General features: G+C 42.8%; 2 protein-coding genes across 13 annotated transcripts in view; one reads left to right on the top strand and one right to left on the bottom strand.

The window, feature by feature from the left end:
• Nucleotides 1–1,064: 1,064 nt before the first annotated feature.
• NDUFB9 (NADH:ubiquinone oxidoreductase subunit B9) lies at nucleotides 1,065–9,675 on the bottom strand. Of its 2 annotated transcripts, XM_067531287.1 has the most exons (5): nucleotides 9,502–9,675; nucleotides 7,748–7,850; nucleotides 6,646–6,838; nucleotides 2,523–2,636; nucleotides 1,065–1,335 (listed from the first exon to the last, which is right to left on the bottom strand). In XM_067531287.1, exons 2-5 carry the CDS (start codon nucleotides 7,798–7,800, stop codon nucleotides 1,207–1,209), a joined length of 489 nt encoding a protein of 162 aa, XP_067387388.1. In that variant the 5' UTR covers nucleotides 7,801–7,850; nucleotides 9,502–9,675; the 3' UTR covers nucleotides 1,065–1,206. The 2 variants fall into 2 exon arrangements, with proteins under 2 accessions (XP_067387388.1, XP_067387394.1); XM_067531293.1 differs by lacking the exon at nucleotides 7,748–7,850 and having other exon boundaries at nucleotides 9,502–9,665.
• Nucleotides 9,125–19,194, top strand: part of TATDN1 (TatD DNase domain containing 1) — a 38,053-nt gene continuing 27,983 nt past the window's right edge. For 2 of the 11 annotated variants that reach the window (XM_067531269.1, XM_067531248.1), the window contains exons 1-3: nucleotides 9,760–9,816; nucleotides 10,809–10,874; nucleotides 12,196–12,287. Coding sequence is in view for 7 of the 11 variants with exons in the window: in XM_067531189.1 (XP_067387290.1) it covers nucleotides 9,795–9,828; nucleotides 10,809–10,874 (100 nt within the window). In the remaining 4 variants the exon portion in view is untranslated. Of the gene's footprint in view, nucleotides 9,197–9,726; nucleotides 9,834–9,911; nucleotides 10,002–10,808; nucleotides 10,875–12,195; nucleotides 12,288–19,194 lie in introns of those variants that run through there. The other 9 variants (XM_067531197.1, XM_067531240.1, XM_067531189.1 and 6 more) reach the window with 7 other exon arrangements.

Here is a 19,194-nt window from a genome sequence, read left to right as displayed (position 1 = left end):
GATGACCCTGCTAGCTAACAAATTTAAACTGTTTAAGATAAGCAAGTTGCTTTTTCCCAATGCTTGAAACTAGGAGTGGTGCACTTGTTCTTCCAGCAGAAGAGGCTGCTGCATTAAAAGGTTCTGCACTTTGGTTGTTTTTAAAATCAAATCATTGTTGTCAATTTAGCCAAATTAGTAGAAGGCTCAAAAGCAAACACTCTAATGTGAAACAAAAATAATGCAGTTAGTTTACTAGAAATGCACCCATAGTTTACAGTACTACATAGAACTGCTGATATCCAAATGCATTTTTGGACAAGTTCTTACATTTTAGTTTATTCTGTCTTGTCATCTAGTAGTTAAGGGCAGTGTCTTAAAGGAAAACAGCAAAGAGAAAAACACAGAGCATGTGACCTTTTCTTCTGCTTCAAAAGAATGTACAGGCTGCCTCTGTACAATGTTTGTCTTTCACCTTTGAAATTCAGAACCTGTCTAGGAGGAAATGGGAGAGCTACTGTGAATGACAACCCAAGGCATAAGTGAAAGATCAGTTATTAAGAGCAGTAGAGATTTCTAATCACTGTTGAGAACTTGGCACCTATTTAACTTCAACAATAAAAGCCTCATTCAAACATCCTTACACCTCAATCCTTCTCCAATGAAACCAGGGAAGTTTGCTAGAGTTAAACAAGCAGAAGTTCCAGGTTTCAGAAATAGAGCTGTAAAAAGGACAAGCCTATTATTGATTTAAAGGTGACATGCAAAAGGTTTAAAAAAAAATAAAACTAAACTAAAAAGTCCCACTGCTGCTGTTTAATTTTGAAGCTGGCATTAGTTCAATTTCTAAATGTGCGCCTTTATTACACTTGGTCTGAAGTTCTGAACCTAATTGTAACCCACCCAAAGCAGAATTAACATTTTACAGGAAGATGTGGATGCACAGCGCCCAACTGAAATGTTGTGTACTTAGCTGAAAAAAGGCATCTGACCTACAGGCCCCAAATGGTTTGCGAAGATTCGATGCCTACACACTACAATAGGTAGTTTTGATGCCTTAGAGTTAAGGAGCACATCACCAAATCCCATTTTAAGTATATTCATGTTTATTTTACTTAGCTTCATTGTGCATTAAGTACAGTAGTGCATGTTAACTGGCATCCCTACTGCTTGTAGAGAACAAACCCCTTGAGTGTAAATTTGCTTGTTCATGAAAGGATGTTTTTATTACGGCTGTTCACGGGGTCTGGTTACATACTGCCACCACAGAGGTGGCAGATGCCCTTCTTGGCGAGCTGGGGGCAAGGCTTCATTCAAAGGACCATCAGGTGGAGTTTCCTCCTCTAGTTGTTTAACCTGAAACATACAAGAAAACAAATTTACTTAAGTACGTGAATCTTTGTTTCCTTTGGTATTTGGTACTCAAATATAGGCACAGAACAGTTCCTTACATCACAACTTTAACCAAACGGAGCACTGACTTCATGAACAGGATAGAGCTACTACAAATAAAATTCCCTCATTTAAGTTGACTACACTATCTAGTGCTCATTTGCAATTTCAGTTACGGAACCTCTGACCCTACAATAGTTTAAGTTAAAACTAATTAATGACAAAGGAATATTTTATACAGAAGCTTATTAACTGCAACAAATAATGGAATAAGTGTCCTTCCTCTGCTTTGGAAGTCTATCAGATACTCCATTAAATATTAGCGACCCAACCCAGCACCACTTGAAGTTCAATAGGTGTCTTTCCATTGACTTTAATGGACTTGCTCTAATGTCCTTGAAGGAGAAAACCTTTTTAAACATGAAATAAGTTCTATATGGAGCCGACAGCCTCAGCTCCCATTTGCTATTATTTTGATTTGATGATTCTTGAAGTTAAGAATGTGACAATTAGTGTTAAGGTCAGTTTCACCACCACTATATAACTGCACAGTCAAAGATCCAGAAATCCACTCTATTTGCCTAAACATTAATGTTTGGAAGTTCAAGATTTCAACATCACAATTTTCTTTCCTGCTGAAAACTAAATGGTAAATGGCCCAAGATTGGTCTGAATTCCTTAAAGCAAGTTGACAATGAGCTTTTCAAAAGCACATACCGATTTCTTCAGAGCTTCTACCTGCAAAAGGTATATATTACCATAATAATGTTAGTATCAAAGAGATACTGTTTGTCCTATTGTGACATTTATAACTTTTAGTGTAGCTGTTGCAATACTAAGCCACAACAGGATGAGACAAAGATAAAATTGCAGTTTTAACTCTGAAATGTTCCTTTAGAGTTCTCATCAAGTAGTGTGTCATTAAGATATCTGCATATGGAAAGCTGTCAATATTATACACAGCTAACAATTTTACTGATGCGGTTTAATTAAGACTTCAGTGGGGAAATACAAGTATCATGCCTAGATCAAGTAATCACTTTTAAAGTGTTTGTCACCCAGCTGGAGTCTGGAATACATTAAGTTTGCTTCTTTGAAAGTAGAGAATCACACGCTAACTGAGCTTCACTCCCCATTAAAATAGTACTGACCTCTTTTTCCCAGCTTTCTAACCGCAGCTTCTTCCATTGCTCTCTTTTGGCGAAGTAATCAGGATACATTGCCTTCTCAGAAGGATGCCAGAAATCCAAGCACCACTCAGGAGCCTGGGGGGAAAAAAAAAAACCCTCAAAAACACAAACACACACACACACACACACACACACTCCACGTACTAGATACAAGAAATTGCAGAATATACAGCAAAAACACAGCTTAGGCAATCAAGTTAATATAAAATAGGTAAGTATCATAAAAGCTCATAAGGCAAAGGATTACATTATACCTAACTCTTATATAATACTTTTCAGCAGTAGATCTCAAAGCACTTTACAAAGGATGTAAGTATTTTTAAACCCCATTTCACAGAAAGAAATGGAGGCACTGTGAGGTAAAGTAGCTTGCCTAAGGTCACCCAGCAGGCCAATGGTAAAGCTGGAAATAGAACCCATGCCTCCTAACTCCCACTCCAGTGCTCTGTCCACTAGTCCTAATTACTTTCATTTTTGGCCTTGAAAGTGTAAATTGCTTATATTTAACTCAAAGTTATAGAAGAGGTGTAATTTAAAAAAACTCATGTCCTCCTAAATTTGGGGTTTAGTTCCAGCATTTGTGGTGCAAACCAGACCAAGTGATGAAGGCAAAATATAAGAATTATAACACCGTGGTCCAACTTTCACAGTTTACTCCTGCTTGTCTACAAGAGTTTTATGTAGCTCAGCAATCACGTATCTAGAAGATTATGGTACATTCTGAACTCTAAGGTGCAGTCTAGTCCACACTAAGGGGCGTATCTGGATTAAAAAGTGGGTGGGTCTTCTGGGAGCCAAGTAGGTTTCACTGAATCCCCCCAGTAGAGAAAGGTAAAATAAAATATTTATGGTATCTAACCTATTAACTACGACTGAAGGGACAAAAACTTGAAAACTAGTCAGTTTCAAACAAATAAAATGCTGTTCCAAGTACTACACCTACCCAGGACCTCCTGCTGGTTTTTACGATTTTACAGATACAAGTTCCTGTTGTAAATATTTGTCTGCTCTGCTGTAGTGTTAAAGATGCATATCATCAAGAGGAGAAAAGGGACTATACAGAGGAAACAATTAAACTGACTTGTGCTATCAAGTGCACAAAGTAAAAACGAAAAGATAAGAGAAACAAATTTCTCTAACCCCTTTCAGTTTGTTGTGTTGGGTGTTATCACCAAATAAGCTCTCAGACACAAGTTTCATTTTTAAATTGATGATGTCCCTTTTAAACAGCATTTTTGCTGCTATTTCTTTTAATCAGTTATTATACAAAGTGCTTTAATCTCAACAATGACAATTTAATTTTTCCCAGGATATGAACTTTTTCAAAATGGGATTTCTTAAATTGTAAAATGCATCAGACCAACCAGTTAGCTACATTTACATTGTTGAACTGTTATTGAGTCATCAGTGAACCCATTCTAAGCTCAATAGTTTTTGTATATGTAAACAAAATCTGTGTTCAGTCTGAAGCCTTGCATGCTTCATCTTAAATCAAATGAGAATTTTGGGAAAGTGAAGCTGTTTAAGTTGTGGTTCTTACCACTGAGAACATACACATTTTTGTTTAAGTATCTAGGCATAGAGAATTCAGACTCTGTATACATTTATCCTCAATTAAAACTAAAATATAGACCTAGCTTTACTTTGCTAGTGTTTTCAATTCTTTACATTTTTGTACACTCAGAATTAAACAGACACCACATGTGGACACTGTTAAAACGTTCAAGTTAATATTCCTACTCTGGGGTCTGTCTTCCTTACAGCATTGGAACAAACTTACATGGGATTTGCAGCTCTTGCCAAACCCCTCAACCCCTGAACAGACCCCTGTAGCAAAGTGATAGTACATTAAGGGGAGAACAATGACAAAGCTGAAGTGAGCTTAATGGGCCAGTCACTTACCCTTAAAACAAACAAAACAAAAAAAACCCATCACCACACTTAGAGTGGTGCAACTCCACAGCAAACTCCCACACCCATCCAGCTGTGGCATTTTTTATGAGAGAATTATAGTAAAATTTTGGAGATATGAACACCAGTATTAAGACCTGACCGGCCAACTGCACTCTGGGGCAAGTGGTGATGCCAAATGTTCTCCACTAGCAGGTCTGTTTCACCCTCCCCTTAAACAGCCCATGAAGGGAAGAGCGCAGCTACCCACACAGAGCTCCAGCTTGGGACCGTTTTCAATGAGGAGAGCTAGACGGCTGAGCTGCTTCCCAAGCATTTGTGCAGTGTACAACCCAGGTGAATGATGGTGTCAATTACTACTGGAGGAATTCTGCTCCTGACTCAGCCGCTAATCCCAGCTAAGCTGGGGGGACGGGGCGACAGCGAGGGGGGGGACTTTTGGCTGGGTCAAACTCATCACCAGGAACCTCCCCCATCTGGAGGAAACTCTGTCCTCACTCCCTGCCCCATCCCGTGTCAGCCGCAGGGGGAAGGGTCACTGTAGGGGTAGCTCCTCCCCATCCGTCCAACCCCTGTGCATCTGGACCCCCACGAACTTCCATGCACACCCTCAGAAGCTCCCACACTAACCCCCCCACACCCAAACCACCACCCCACTGAGCCTTTATTTTGCATTTTTCTTCTTCATAGTAAAGTTTCAAAGCTGTATTAAGTCAATGTTCAGTTGTAAACTTCTGAAACAACCACAATAACGTTTTGTTCAGAGTTACAAACCACCTCCATTCCGGAAGTGTTCGTAACTCTGAGGTTCTACTGTAACAGTCCCCTCCCCGCCCAAGAACCGCATACGGAGAGTGGTATCAGTAGCTGGTCTACTAAACTCACTGCAGCACTGCCCAACCCTGGAAACTCTGCCATCTCTTAGAAGGTGAGGAAGGCATAGGCATGTCTCCCCTTTCCTGGGCTCTCAGGGCTACTTCAAAAAGCAGCTGTAACCTTTTCAGGCAGCCAGTGCTGTCCCATCTAGGCTCAACCCCTGAAATTATGATTTTAGGGAGTTTAGCCAAACAGGAAGAGAAAGGAGATGAGACAGTCATTTTAAAAACTATTATGTTGAGATGAACCTTGTCCATTTTTCTTTCATCAGAAACAATTCCCATTATTTTGATTCTCTGTCACTGTTGACAGCACTATCATCCTCCCTGTCACTCAGGCCCTAATTCCTTCTTCTCCCTCACATCCAGGCCATGTACAAATCCTGTTAATTCTCCTTCCATATCATTTCCTAAACTGATTGTCTTCTGTTGAGACTCATTCGTCCCTCACTGAGATTACTGTAACCTCCTCTCTAGCTTCCCACAATCCATGTCCCTGCCAAGTCTGTTCAAAGCACAGCTAAAATAATCCTCCTGGTCATGTAAGCCCAACCCCCTTTGAATCCTTCCACCACAACAAATTCAAGCTTCTCTCTTGTTCTCGTGTCCAAGATGTTTCATAGCTCTGCTTTTTCTTATGTATTTGCTTGTTTATCAGGTTGCCATTCCATTCCCATTACCAACATCCGCCTTGATTTCCTTTTGTTTCTTCCTTGATGCCCCTTATGCATGGAACCCTCCATGGACGTATCTGGACGATCACTTTCTATATCAGTAAATAGGATTTGAAGGAGAGGGAAAGCATGGATCTTTGTTGTACCATACAGATTTATAGTCTTATTGTAAAGCATATGAGAATTACGAAGAGATCGGAGCTAGAGTTCATGTAAGAACTTTAACTAGGAGTTTCTTTATATTTAAAATTCTATTTAGCATTCTAAGAATGCCAAAGTAAATCTCTTGGGGTTTTCCTTTTGTTTGTTTTTTTACAGTGCCTATCACATTGTAGTATTCAAGTGCTGAACATATAATTAAGATCCATAAAGCATCCTCCGAACATTTACAACCCTATTTTATAATATTAGGGGAGTAAGGCAGTAGGAGACTGAAGAAGCAGAGGTCCTCCAACACACCTAACTGAAACAAGAGTCCTGACAGAAGCAGAAAAAGGATCAAGACAACAGTGCTTGGAATTCACACCTCCCACTCCCAAAAGAACAAGAGAGACAACTGTGTTAAGACAGGAGAGAAGAACATAGACCAAACAGCCCACTGATGCTACTTTACAGCCTACCTACCTTGTAACAATCATTTCTCTCATAACATACGCCTCCAGGAGAGTCAGGGAAGATGTAAGGATTAGGATGCTGGTTGTACCAAAATTCTTCCGCAGCAGCTTTCAACAGTTTTGTTGCTTTCACCATATCCTTCTCATTCTTGTGTTCATCGAACCGTGCCCTCAGCAGACAGGCAAAGAATCGATATTTGTCCCTATAGATACAAATAATATGCAACATTTCTAGTGGTAAAAATATCCTGGCTCTTTTCTGCATTGTTTTCTAGTATGGGAATATTAGAAGTTTCCTCACCAAAGACAAAAAGACTTGCTCATGACCTTTTGAGAATTCACATCATCACCATTCTTCATGGCAATCAGATGGAAGAGCCTCCTTGGCTCACCTAATCATTGAATGTCTATAGTAGGTTCTCCTTGTATATTGTCTACTCTGAAATGAATCAAACCCTTCTAGTTATAAATATGTTAAGCCCTCTCTCCAATTCTACATATCCAGGCACTGTCTAGTCAATTCTAGACATCTCTACAATGTTATACAAGGACTCTGTTTGTCCTCTCTGTCCACATCATCAGAACTCCCACCGTCTTGCACCTTGACTACTGCGATCTCTTCCCTCACTGACCTTCTCAAAGTCTATTTGAAATGCTGATGCTATAAAATAGTCTTCCTGGCTCACCACTTATTTCACTAACCTAATCCCTCCACTGGCTCCTTCTTCACTCCTGTATCAAACAATGCCTCTTGTTTTTATCTTTAAGGCCTTCACAATTTGCCCTGCTCTAGCATTCTGAGACACTGCCCACAGATAAGCTTGTCCCTTAAAGAACTTTCTGCTTTCTTCCAGAATGCCCCTAATACAAGTAACAAAACCGTAGTAATCATCATTTCATTTATGTTTATGTTATATCCCCATCCCTAATCCTTTGTCTGCTCCTGTATTTTTTTTTTTTTTTATTTTTATTTTAGGGTCCATGCCTTCCTGGGAAGGAACTGTCTCTTTAGCCATGTCAGTAACACACCTGGCATAATGGGCCATCATTTTCATAGGAGCCTTTTGGTCTACTGGAATGCAAAAATTCATTAGTAATAATAAGCAACGTACCCTAAAAACGTTGTAAACCCTTTTGGGAAGGGAACATCTAAGTATCTGTACATCAGCCAGCACAACAGGCCCTGATGATCTTGACTGAAGCCATTGGGCTTTACTGTAATACAAATAATTCAAATAGATTAAGGCCAGAAGGGACCGATATATTAATCTAATCTTCTGCATAATACAGGCCATAGAGCCTCACCCAGTAACTAACTTCTGTTTGTGCTATAGCATATCTTTTAAAAGAATATTGAGTCCTGATTTGAAGACCACAAGTGATGGAGAATCCACATAACTAATGTTCCTTCATATGGTGAAGTGGTTCTCAACCAGGGGTATGCATATCCCTGAAGGTATGCAGAGGTCTTCCGGGGGTACTTAACTCATCTAGATCAGTGTTTCTCAACCTGGGATTGCAGCCCCAAGGGGGGGGGTGTAACAGGACAAGTTTAGAGGGATTGTAAGTGCAGGGCCAGCATTAAGGAGGGCAAGTAGAGCAATTGCCGGGGGCCTCCACACAACAGGGAATCCCACAAAGCTAAGTTACATGCTTCAACCCGGCCACCTGCGGCTCAGGGGCTTCAGACAAGGCTCACACATAAAAATAGGCTCAATTATCACCCTGAAACGTAAGTACAATATTTATATTCCAATCGTTTTATAATTATATGGTAAAATTAAGAAAGTAAGCAATTTTTCAGTAATAGTGGGCTGTGACACTTCTGTACTTTTATGTCAGATTTTGTAAGCCAGGAGTTTTTAAGTGAGGTGAAATTTGGGGTATGCAAATCAGATTCCTGAAAGGAGTACAGTAATCTGAAAAGGTTGAGAACCATTGATGTAGTGGATAGAGCACTGGGAGAGGAATTTAGGAGATCTGGGTGCTATTCCTTGCTCTGTCACTAATCTGCTGGGTGATTTTGGTTAAACCCGTCACTTCCCTGTGCCTCAGTTTCCCCTTCTGCTAAATGGGGATAAGGATTCTTCATAAAGCTCTTTGAAAACGACGGATGAAAAGGGCTAGTTAAGAGCTAGGTATTATTAGGAGACGTTACTGTTTAACTAAAAACCTTAAAGGCAAGGAAAAGTTTGAATTCAATTGAGACGGAACCGAAAAGACTTCATACCACATCCCCAACGCCAGCGATCCTTCAGGCAGTGGAGATGTGCTGAGGCCTGTACTGATCAGCCTCAATTCAAGGCCATCTCTTTAGAAGAAACGTGTGCAAGGACTGAACTTCCACATGGGCTGATGCCTCTTTTCCTTCAGGCTCCCAGCGTGACACCATCTCACCCCGACCCGACCCGGTTATGACTGACCGTTACTGACGTCAGAAACGGTCGCCTGTGTGGGCGCAGACCGCGACCTCCGTGCTGAGGGGGAGCCCGATCCCCAGAGCTCGCCCCCGGCCCGCCTGTCACCCCCTGCAGCCAGAGGGAAAAGGCACCCGCCCCGAGGTAGGTTTCGCAGCAGAGGCTGGCGCAGAGCTGAGGCCCCGGGGCCGCACCGCCAGGGGCTCGCTCTGCGGGGGGTGGCAGCCCCGGGCGCGGGTAACAGGAGGCAGCACCCGGGGGCACTAGTTCAAGCCCTGCCCAGTGCCCAGCCCTATGGAGGCGGCTCCGGGGGCGCCTCACTCCCACTGCGGCCTAATAGCCCCTGCGCGGCGCCCAGAGAGGCTGTCCTGATGAGGAAGCAGGGTAGCGGGCGGGGCGGGGCGGCTCGCAGGGCCCCCCCCCGAGATCCATCCGCGCCCCGCTCTCACCGGTAGATGCACCAGGACTCGAGATGGCGCAGCGACTTCTTGTAGAGCCGCAGCACCTTCTGCCGGTGCGACAGGTAGGCCGCCATCTTTTGGGCTCCCTCCGTGTCGCCGCCGCCGCTGCCCGGCCCCTCAGCCCTCCCCCGTCCTTCGCCAAGGACTCAGGAGGCGCGTGGGCTGACGGGAAGGAGGAGGAGCCGGCGACGCCGAGCGCTTCCTTCCGGTTCCGTTCGCGTCTTTTTTTCCGCCGCAGCCGGACAGCTCGGGGAGGAGGAGGCGGGACCAGTACAGCCACCATGAGCCGCTTTAAATTCGTCGGTGAGGGGGCGGGTATGGTGCGTCCGCGGGGTCTCGTTCGCCGGGCGGGCGCGCGCGCGCGCTTCTCCCGCCATCCCCCTCGTCTCTCACCCGAGGCTGTGGGGGGAGTTCGGTGCCGTGCCGTGCCCGTCTCTGGGCAGGGGGCTCCCGTGTGGGGGTGTCCGCCCCCGCGTCCCCGCTCCAAGGCAGGCCGAGGCTGAGGGGGGGTGTGTGTTCTTATCCGTCCTCTCTAGGCAGGCCGAGGCTTGGGGGGAAGGAAGCGTCTGTGTCCATCCTCCCCCAGCCTCCGGCAGGGTCATTTACCAACGCCTAGGAAGGGCTGGGGCCTTCTGTGTAAGCTCCAGAGCTTGTCTCTTTCACCGGCAGAAGCTGGTCCAGTGGGAGCTGTTACCTCACCTTCTGTGTCACTCCGCAGTGTGGGGTGTCATGGGAGCAAAGCGGGAAGGCTGACAGTCTTTGAGAAACTGGCTGTCGCTTACCCCGCAGGTGCCGGAATGCATGTGAGCTGTTGCATCGGTCCCTGTGCTGCTGCTCCTCTCCCCTGGGCTGGGACTGGGGAGCGCTATTGTAGATGTTCCCCTGCACCGTTAAATAGTATGCTTATTATTTATGTACAAGTGTACATAATAAATAGTAGTAAAGCGTAACTGGTTCACTTATAATTATGTACATGTGTTTGCTTTGCTATATATGGAGTCAGGTTTTATAAAATATTATGGGGTAGAATGAGTCTGATGCTTATTCCCAAACAGGCCAGAATTTGCCATTGCATCCAATATAAGAAAGATTAGATAAGCTTCAGGATTGTTGAAGTAAATACATGCTTAAGCTTTAAGCTAGCTAGCTATCATTGTGGTGTCTTGTGCCTCTGAGAACCCTAAAGTACACAAAGACTATTTCTCCGTGGCTTTCAATACCTAGTCTGTTGAGCTATATGTGAAACAGAAAGACAATGACAGTTAATTCAGCCTGTCTTGTTTTTCTCACTACAGATGTTGGTATTAACTTGACTGATCCTATGTTCCGAGGCATTTACAGAGGTACACGGAAACATCAAGGTAAATGTTTCCTTGAATCTGCGAAAAGTTATAGTTTATCTTATATTTCTTACCTGAATGGTAAATATTAAATATTCACTTTTTTCTCAGCGGTTATGTATAGTATCTAAGCATTTATCATCTATATTACGAGATTCCAGGATTGTCACTTTGAAGCTTAGATTAAATCTCAGGAAAATCTTCCTAACTGTAAGAAGAATAGGACACTGGAACAGACTGCCTAAGAATGTTGTGGAAGCTCCTTCACTGGAGGTTTTCAAAAGAAACCTGCATATCCAGCCAACAAATCCTGTATCTTGGCAGAGGTTAGACTAGATGACTGTTGCGGTCCCTTCTAACGTTATGATTCTATGCTTACAGTGTCTGTTAAGTCAGTGTGAAGTGATGGAAACAGCTACAAGTATGGTTGAGAGAGTTTTTGTTTGTTTGTTTAGTGTATCACCAGGTTCAATCACCACTAGAATTCGTGGTCTATTACTCTCCAATTTTCAAGTTCTCAGACATTTTCTACTTTTTTACACTTACACCTATACAATAGCATGGACTTTCACCTAGTTATTACTTTATTTCTATAGTGCCCAAAGTGAGGCTGGAGCTTTAAAAATAAATGTTTACACCTTCTAACTAGAACATATATTTTGTAATAAAACTTCCATACAGATAAAAATCTAAATAGCTGAACATTTTAGTAAAGTCTTTCAGCAGTGGTTTTCCAAGGTTATACACACAGATCTGCATTTAGACCTTCATCTTATGTATTCTGTGGGCCAGGTCATCAACTGGTATACTTTGGTATAACTCTGTTGTAGTCAATGGAGCTACTCTGATTTGCACCAGCTAAGGATCCTGTCGTATCTGTTTAGACTGTAGTGTCTGTTTGGTTTAGATTGTAAATTTTATGTGACAAGGACCGTGACTCCTACTTTGTATGTACAGAGCTGTACACATTGGCTCTCAGTAAATATTTATTGGTAATAACAGTCTAGTTTCCTTTCTGTAGATCTTATGTTTAAATTTCTTTTTCTCTTTAGCTTCCAGTTGTCCATGTAAATTATTTTGTGACTCATTGCATTACAGGGCATTAATTTCATATTTGTCTGTTGGAGAATTCTCTCTCTCACGTTCCTTTTCTTTTCCACTCTCTTCTTTCAAAGAAGGTGAGATTCAAAAACGTTAGGTGTAAGGTTTTAATGCACTGTACAACATATTAACATAAATTCCAGCTAATTATTATAATTTCAATCCTAACATTGAACAAATTCTGTTTCTTTGCCCTGGGTTTCTCTTGCTATACACTTTTGTTCATCTCATTTTTTACTAGTCCATCAGTGGGATGATCTTCCTCTGGGATTATTCCACAAGGGAATTTTAAAAGAATATGAGGAACACCTGCTTCTGATGGCATAGGAAAATGCAAGTTATTTTCAGTCGTGTCTAATTTAATCCTTTTATTAAAGAAGCCAGATCAAAGTAAATTGTATTATATATTATATGGTACAATTTTAATTTTTTTTTCTTATATTCACACAAAATAAATCTTTCAGCTGGTTACTTCCTTTGTAGTAGAGATGTTTTCTTTTGTACCTCTGAAAGGAAGGCACTTACGGGGTAGCATAGTATAATACTGTATTATTTTAACTCCAATGCTTTCCTACTATATACCTTTTTTTTTTTTGTTTGTTTGTTTGTGGGAACTTAAATCCTAATTCAGTCTAGCTGTTCTGTTGAAGACAGCTGGCTTCACTTTGTTCTAGCTATCCAATTCTTTGTGTCCAAAGACTGTTGAGCTCATATTAAACATAATACATCAAAATTAAACAGCAGTGCATATGAAATACACACAGGTCCTTAGAGTGCATATTTCTGTATGCTACAGATTCACAGGAATCAACTTTAAGTCGTATCAGCAGGAGTTACATTTACGGCAGTCCTTTTAATCTTTCATCTTTGGTCTATTTTGTGAAGCTTGTAATTGTTCTTAGGGTACATGGGCCAATGATAGGAGCATATTCAAAACTGAAATAAATATTAGTTTGTTTAGATTCCTGAAGATCGTTTCTCTGAGTATATTGCTATTTTATGAGGTGGAAGGATAAAATATCTGAGGAGTATGGCTGTAAGAAATACAGAAAGGTATAAAATAATACAGTAGTAAAAGATACAGATTACAAGATGGATAATTTTTTTTTATAAATGGCTTTTTGACTAAATGGAAATCTTTGTGAAAATATGCATTTTCATTAAAAAATTTAAATGAAAACATTCTCTTTTTTCAGTTTTGTTTGGTGTGGAAAATCCCACTTTCTCTCACTCTTTTTATTCTCCACTCCATTTTCCAATGGAAAATAGTGGGGGAAAGTTTTAAAAAAAATGTTTTCCCCCCAGTGAAATATTTTTTTTGTTGAAAAATAACATTTCATTTATTTTGAAAAATTTCATGAAATACGCTGACCTTTTCCCAACCAATTCTAAAGCAGAGTTATTTAGAGAAGCTAAAAGGAAACTAGACAATTTTCCCATTTATCAAAAAACTTGTAATTCTTCTTCATTCTTCTCTGTTCCTTAAATAAACATTTGGTTTAACTGCATTCTCTCATTTGCATTTGGTTTCAATATTGGAGAACAAGTATTGACTGACCATGAAGGCAGCCCTGCTCTTGGGGGAGGAACAGAAAAGTGGTAGGGCTAGTTGGCCTACAGCTACCTACAGACATGTTAAGCGACACAGTCTCTACTGATAGAGATTATGCGGCTGATAGGGATCCATGCACACAAGAGTGAGCTGTCAGACCAGCAGTTTCCACGCTGTGAGTTGTGACCCCAAGTGGGGTCACCTCATCAGCAGATGAGGTCACGGCAATCCCAAGCGTGCAGAGGGCGCCATTGTACAAAACAGCCTCCTCTGCACACTGTGACCTCACATGCACCGTATGCACAAGGTCACATTGCATGGTGGATGCTATTTTGCTCCCCAAAATGGTGCCCTCCATGCAGCATGACCTTGCACATACTGTATGTGTGTGAGATTATGCAGTTCAGAGGATGCCATTTTGCTTTGCAAAAGGGCATCCTCCTTGCAGTGTGACCTTGTATGTACAGTGCATGTGAGGTCATAGTACATGGAGGACACCTTCTTTAAATGGCAACTTCCGTGCTGTCTGGGGTAGTGGGAGACAACCCATCTGAAAATGGTGTCATGCAGGGAAAATGTTTGAGAACCGCTGTGTTAGACTGTTGGTGTGCTGGGGCACAGTGACCCACTATAGGTACTACTGCTTCTTCAAGTAGTGTCCCTGTGGGTGCTCTACTCTAGGTGTTGGCGTGTCCATGATGGGTGATTCTTGCCAGCAGTCCTTGTGCGGGTTGCGCATGTGCCATCCCCGATTTACGGTGCCATTGGTGCCCATTTTGGCACACGTGACCCGACCCCCTCAATTCCTCCTCAACCGTCCATGGTCTGAGATGGATCCTTCAGCCATTCTCCACAGCTTGTCAGATGGTCAGTTACTAGTTAGTTATAATGTTAATTTTAGTTAGCTTTCTCTTTTGAGAACTTACCTTCCCTGTAAACGCCCCCCCCCCCCCCCCCCCAAAAAAAAAAAAAATTATTATATTTTCCCCTCTCTCTCACTCATAGAGTAAGTTAGCATTTCATTTTGTTCCCCTTCACAGAATCATGCATCATGTTGGGTTCACCGGGTTTCAAAAGATACACCTCGTGTAATGACGCAATCTCAGCATCTAATGGATGCTCACAATGCGTCAGATGCTGGGGTGAGGGACACACAACACAGAAATGTTTCCACAATAAGAACTTAAAAGCCAGAGCCAGACAAGACAGAGATGAGCTCTCCAGCTGAAACTTATCCTTCTGGAGAAGTCACTCAGACCCTCCTCTGACTCTGGACAAGGTGATATCAGAGGGAAAAACTAATAGAAAATGTCATTCAACCCTGCCTGGAACTGAGTCAGCCAAGAGAAGGAAGTCACCAACCATAGCGGGTTAAAGACCTGGTACCAATGAGGCTGTAGGTTCCTTAGTACAGTCAGTCTCTCAACACCGAAGGACTCCCAATGTCCCAGTGCGGAGTCGAGAGGCAAAAGCAAAGAGCCCTCCTCCGATATGGCACTGACAAAACTAACGGCTCACAAACCACGGAAGAAAACAGTAGCAACCACCCCCATGTCGACATCAGCACCAATAGAGTGCACGGCACCAACTGCAGCACTAACATACGCCACGGTGCCGACACCACCCAAGACACTGAATGGCACCGACAACAATTATGGCACCGATGGCACCAACAACCATGCTAGCATCAACCTATACCTCAGAACCTACCTCAAGTGCGGGAGCCAAACCCTACAGCAGCACCGACATTGGCACTGCCACAAAAACATACAGAGAAACAGTGCTACCACAAACAAGAAGAAATACTGTTAACATCCTCGCCTCAGTCACCACTCTACGGTACAGATACATCCCCAGTACAGTTCACCCACGATGAAGCCATTTCCCCAATTCCATTCTCCAGTGACGATGAGGATGAAGGAGAAGGAGGGGTATTCTCCTCCCAACATTCTTCTCCCACTAGATCTAACCAACAGACAGCTAGACTTGGGTCACAACCCAGACACCCCACACAGCTATGGTTTAGACCACCATGGCTTGGGCCACCAATCCCCTACCATATGCAGTGGCCATGTTGGGATAACTGGTCTAACTATACCAGATCTTATAGTAGACCCCCCAAGTCCCCACAGAAGCAGACCCAGATCACCCACAAGGTCTGGCACAACCAGCACCGAACCTGCAGAACAAAGGGAGGAAAGCATAGAGCAGGGGACAACACCACCTGCACACAACTCATCCTCCTCACCAGATGAGGCTATAATCTCTCCACCTCCTACTATTGCAGATGATTTTAAGCAGTTTCAAGAGCTGTTTAAGAAAGTAGCTGACAATCTAGAAATCCCACTTCAGGAGGTCGCAGAAACACAGCACAAACTAAAGATCCTTCAGACCTCAGCCTCGTCAAAAATTACTCTTCTGATTGATGATGTGCTAATGCAGGGGTGTCAAACATACGGCCCGCGGGCCACATCTGGCCTGCGAACCTTTTTGATCCAGCCCACGTTCAGCCAGTGTAAGTGAGTCGTGCTGACGCACTTCTCTGCGTATGGCATTGCCACTTTAAGAGATTTGTCAGCGGAGGGCATTGCCACTTTAAGAGAGTCTTAAAGCGGCAATACCTTCCTCCGCAGAACCCTGCCGCCGAAAAGCAGAAGACGCCCTGAATTTTTCGGCAGAGGGTATTGCATAGCCCCTGTGAAGTGCAGTTTATGTGAATTTGGCTCGTCACCATCAGTGACTTTGACACCCTGCGCTAATGGAACCAGCCAATAATATCTGGCAAACACCAGCCACCATCCCCTCCACCTGCAAAAGAGCAGACGAGAAATACTATGTTCCTGCTAAGGGTACAGAATTTCTCTTTACCCACCCGGCACCAAACTCCCTATAGTTGTTGAGACAGCAAACCAGTGGGGCAAGCAGCAGCAGCAGCAGTATAAATCAACTCCACAGGACAAGGATGGAAAAAGATTTGACCTATTTGGCAGAAAAGTCTATACATGAGCAACTTTACAGCTACAAGTAGCTAATTATTCACACTCTTATCCAACTACGACCACAACAATTACACAAAGATCTCTGAATTTATTGATGACCTTCCTAACAACAAAAAAGGGCAATTCCAATCTGATAAAGGAGGGCCATCTGTTCGCGAGAATTGCATTACAAGCCTCTCTTGACGTCGTTGGCACCGCCACCAGAACAGTAGCAATGGCCGTTGTCATGCACAGGGCTTTGTGGCTCCCCTCCACAGGTTTACCTACACAGTTGCAATCCACCATAGAAGATCTCCCATTCGACCAGGCGAAGCTCTTCGCGAAGAAAACTGATGAGGTCATGCACACAATGAAGGATTCGTGAGCCATGCTGTGCACTCTCGGCATAAATAAACCTGCGACAAGGAGGAAACAATATAGATATCAAAATTACTCTCAAAGATACCAACAGTACTCACAGCACAGATGATACAAGCAATCACGCACTAGACAGAGACCTCAAAGACGTCGACAGTCGAACCTAAACCTAAAAGAATCAGGATTATCGATTAGCTCACTCAAAGTTCATCTAGCAGCTATCACCATCTTCCACAGTCAGATAGATGACAAGACACTCTGCACATCCAACGGTGAAGCGTTTCATGACTGGTATACAGAATATCGAGTTCCCACAATACCGTGGGAACTTAACCTAGTCCTAAGGACCATTATTAAACCACCATTTGAGTCCTTAGCAACATACTCACAGTGACGCTGGCTGAATAAGGGGAACCATTTATGAAATTATTTAACATCAATATTTCAAAATTACAATAATTAATGAGGCCATGTCAGGTACTGTTAGAAAGATTATAATTTGCTAAGTATAATGATATTGTTTATGTTCATGTGTCATATTTGTATTGGAAGTTATGGATATATTTGATGTATCTTTATTTCAACTTGTGCTGAGTTTCTGGGCAACACCCAGACAGGATGGCTGCTGCACTAGCTGCTTGATGGCCCATTAAGAGAACTCAAAGGTACAATAAGCCTAGGGAAAGAACCCAGAGGCTACACTTTATAAGTCACCAAGACTTACTCATGCGACCTGGACTCCATCTTATTTTTGTAAATTTCCACAGGCAGCATAGCAAAGGCTAAGGGACATACAAAGCATCTGCACCACATTCATTTTGTCTTTAGTCTTCATCTACCTCTGGATCAACTCATTTGCAACTGAAGCTGTAAATCAAAGTACTGAGACCCATCCAGCTACTGGATGTACACCAGAGGGACTATACAAGCCTGCAAATTCCACAATTCTACTGAAAACCTCATGTGTATGGACTTTCAAATCATTTGTATGTATCTGATTGCTTTAATCCTTTAACATTTCTCTTATATTTTGTTTCTTTCCTTTTATAATAAATCTCTAGTTTTAGTTACTAAAGGATTGGCTAGCAATGTGGTATTTTGGGTAAGATCCAAACTTATATTGATCTGGTAATGTGCTTGACTCTTTGGGGTCAGGAGAACCTTTTTGGTAAAGAGCATAGAGTTTAAATAACTGATCTATTTACTGGACCTAGTGGCCGATTAGGAGCCAGGGACTGAAATGCAGGAAAGTGTGCTGTGTATGTTTTGTTTTCGCTTCTTGATAACCAGTGTGAGGAATCAGAAGAACTGTTCATGGTTGGTTGGGAAGTCTGACTTCAGTGTCACCCACCAGTGCTGTGAGAATCTGCTCTCCTTTTGCAGCCTGCCCTGACCTTGGTATTTTCAGGTGGTCTACCCTAGACATGGATGGGTCACACTTACCTTCACTGACATATGCATTAGTATCATTCCTAGTGGCCATCCCTTCGGCTCGCCATGTAGGTGAGCTCGGAGCACTCATGGCCCACCCACCATACACAATCCTCTATAAGGACAAACGCTCAGACCCCATCCAAAATTCCTCCCCCAAGTTACATCAGCATTTCATTTAAACCAACCAATTCACCTACCTACGTTCTGCCCCAACCCCCACAGCAACACACAGGATGTGGCCTTGCACACATTGGACATTAGATGTGCAATTGCATTCTACCTAGAAAGAATAAAACCATTTAAAAAATCCCCCAAACTTTTTGTATGAATCGCAGAATGATCTGAAGGTAACGATCAAATCCATACAAAGTCTCTCAAAGTGGATTTCAGGTTCCATCCATACATGCTACACACAAAGAGGTGCATCAGCATCAAAGGGGGTCAAAACACATTCTACCAGATTGGTCTCTACATTCCCAGCTGTCCTACATAATGTACCAATCCTAGACATATGTAGAGCAGGTACCTGGGCCTCAGCCCATATGTTCATGAAACATTATACCACTAACCAAGCATCCAGATCTGATGTGTCAATAGGACTATTGGTACTCTCCTCTATACAACCTACTGACTGAAGTTCCTTCCACCAGTTAAGGGTACTGTCCGAGAGTCACCTACAGTGGAGCACCCCCAGAGACACTACTTGAAGAAGAAGAGAAGGCTACTCACCTTGTGCAGTATCCGAGGTTCTTTGAGATGTGTGTCCTTGTGGCTGATCCACTACCCACCCTCCTTCCCTCTACTTCAGAGTCTAAATTTATGCTCCACAGTAGAGAAGGAACAGAGGGGTTGGCTTGAGTGTGCTGAAAAGGGCACCAATGGCACATACACCCAGATG

Source organism: Emydura macquarii, unplaced genomic scaffold (assembly GCF_026122565.2).
Source record: "Emydura macquarii macquarii isolate MOO-44397 ecotype Brisbane River unplaced genomic scaffold, CSIRO-AGI_Emac_v2 contig_369, whole genome shotgun sequence".
NCBI classification, from domain to species: Eukaryota; Metazoa; Chordata; order Testudines; family Chelidae; genus Emydura; species Emydura macquarii.
The sequence above is the reverse complement of the archived record's forward strand: the minus strand, read 5'-3'. Positions and strand labels throughout refer to the sequence as shown.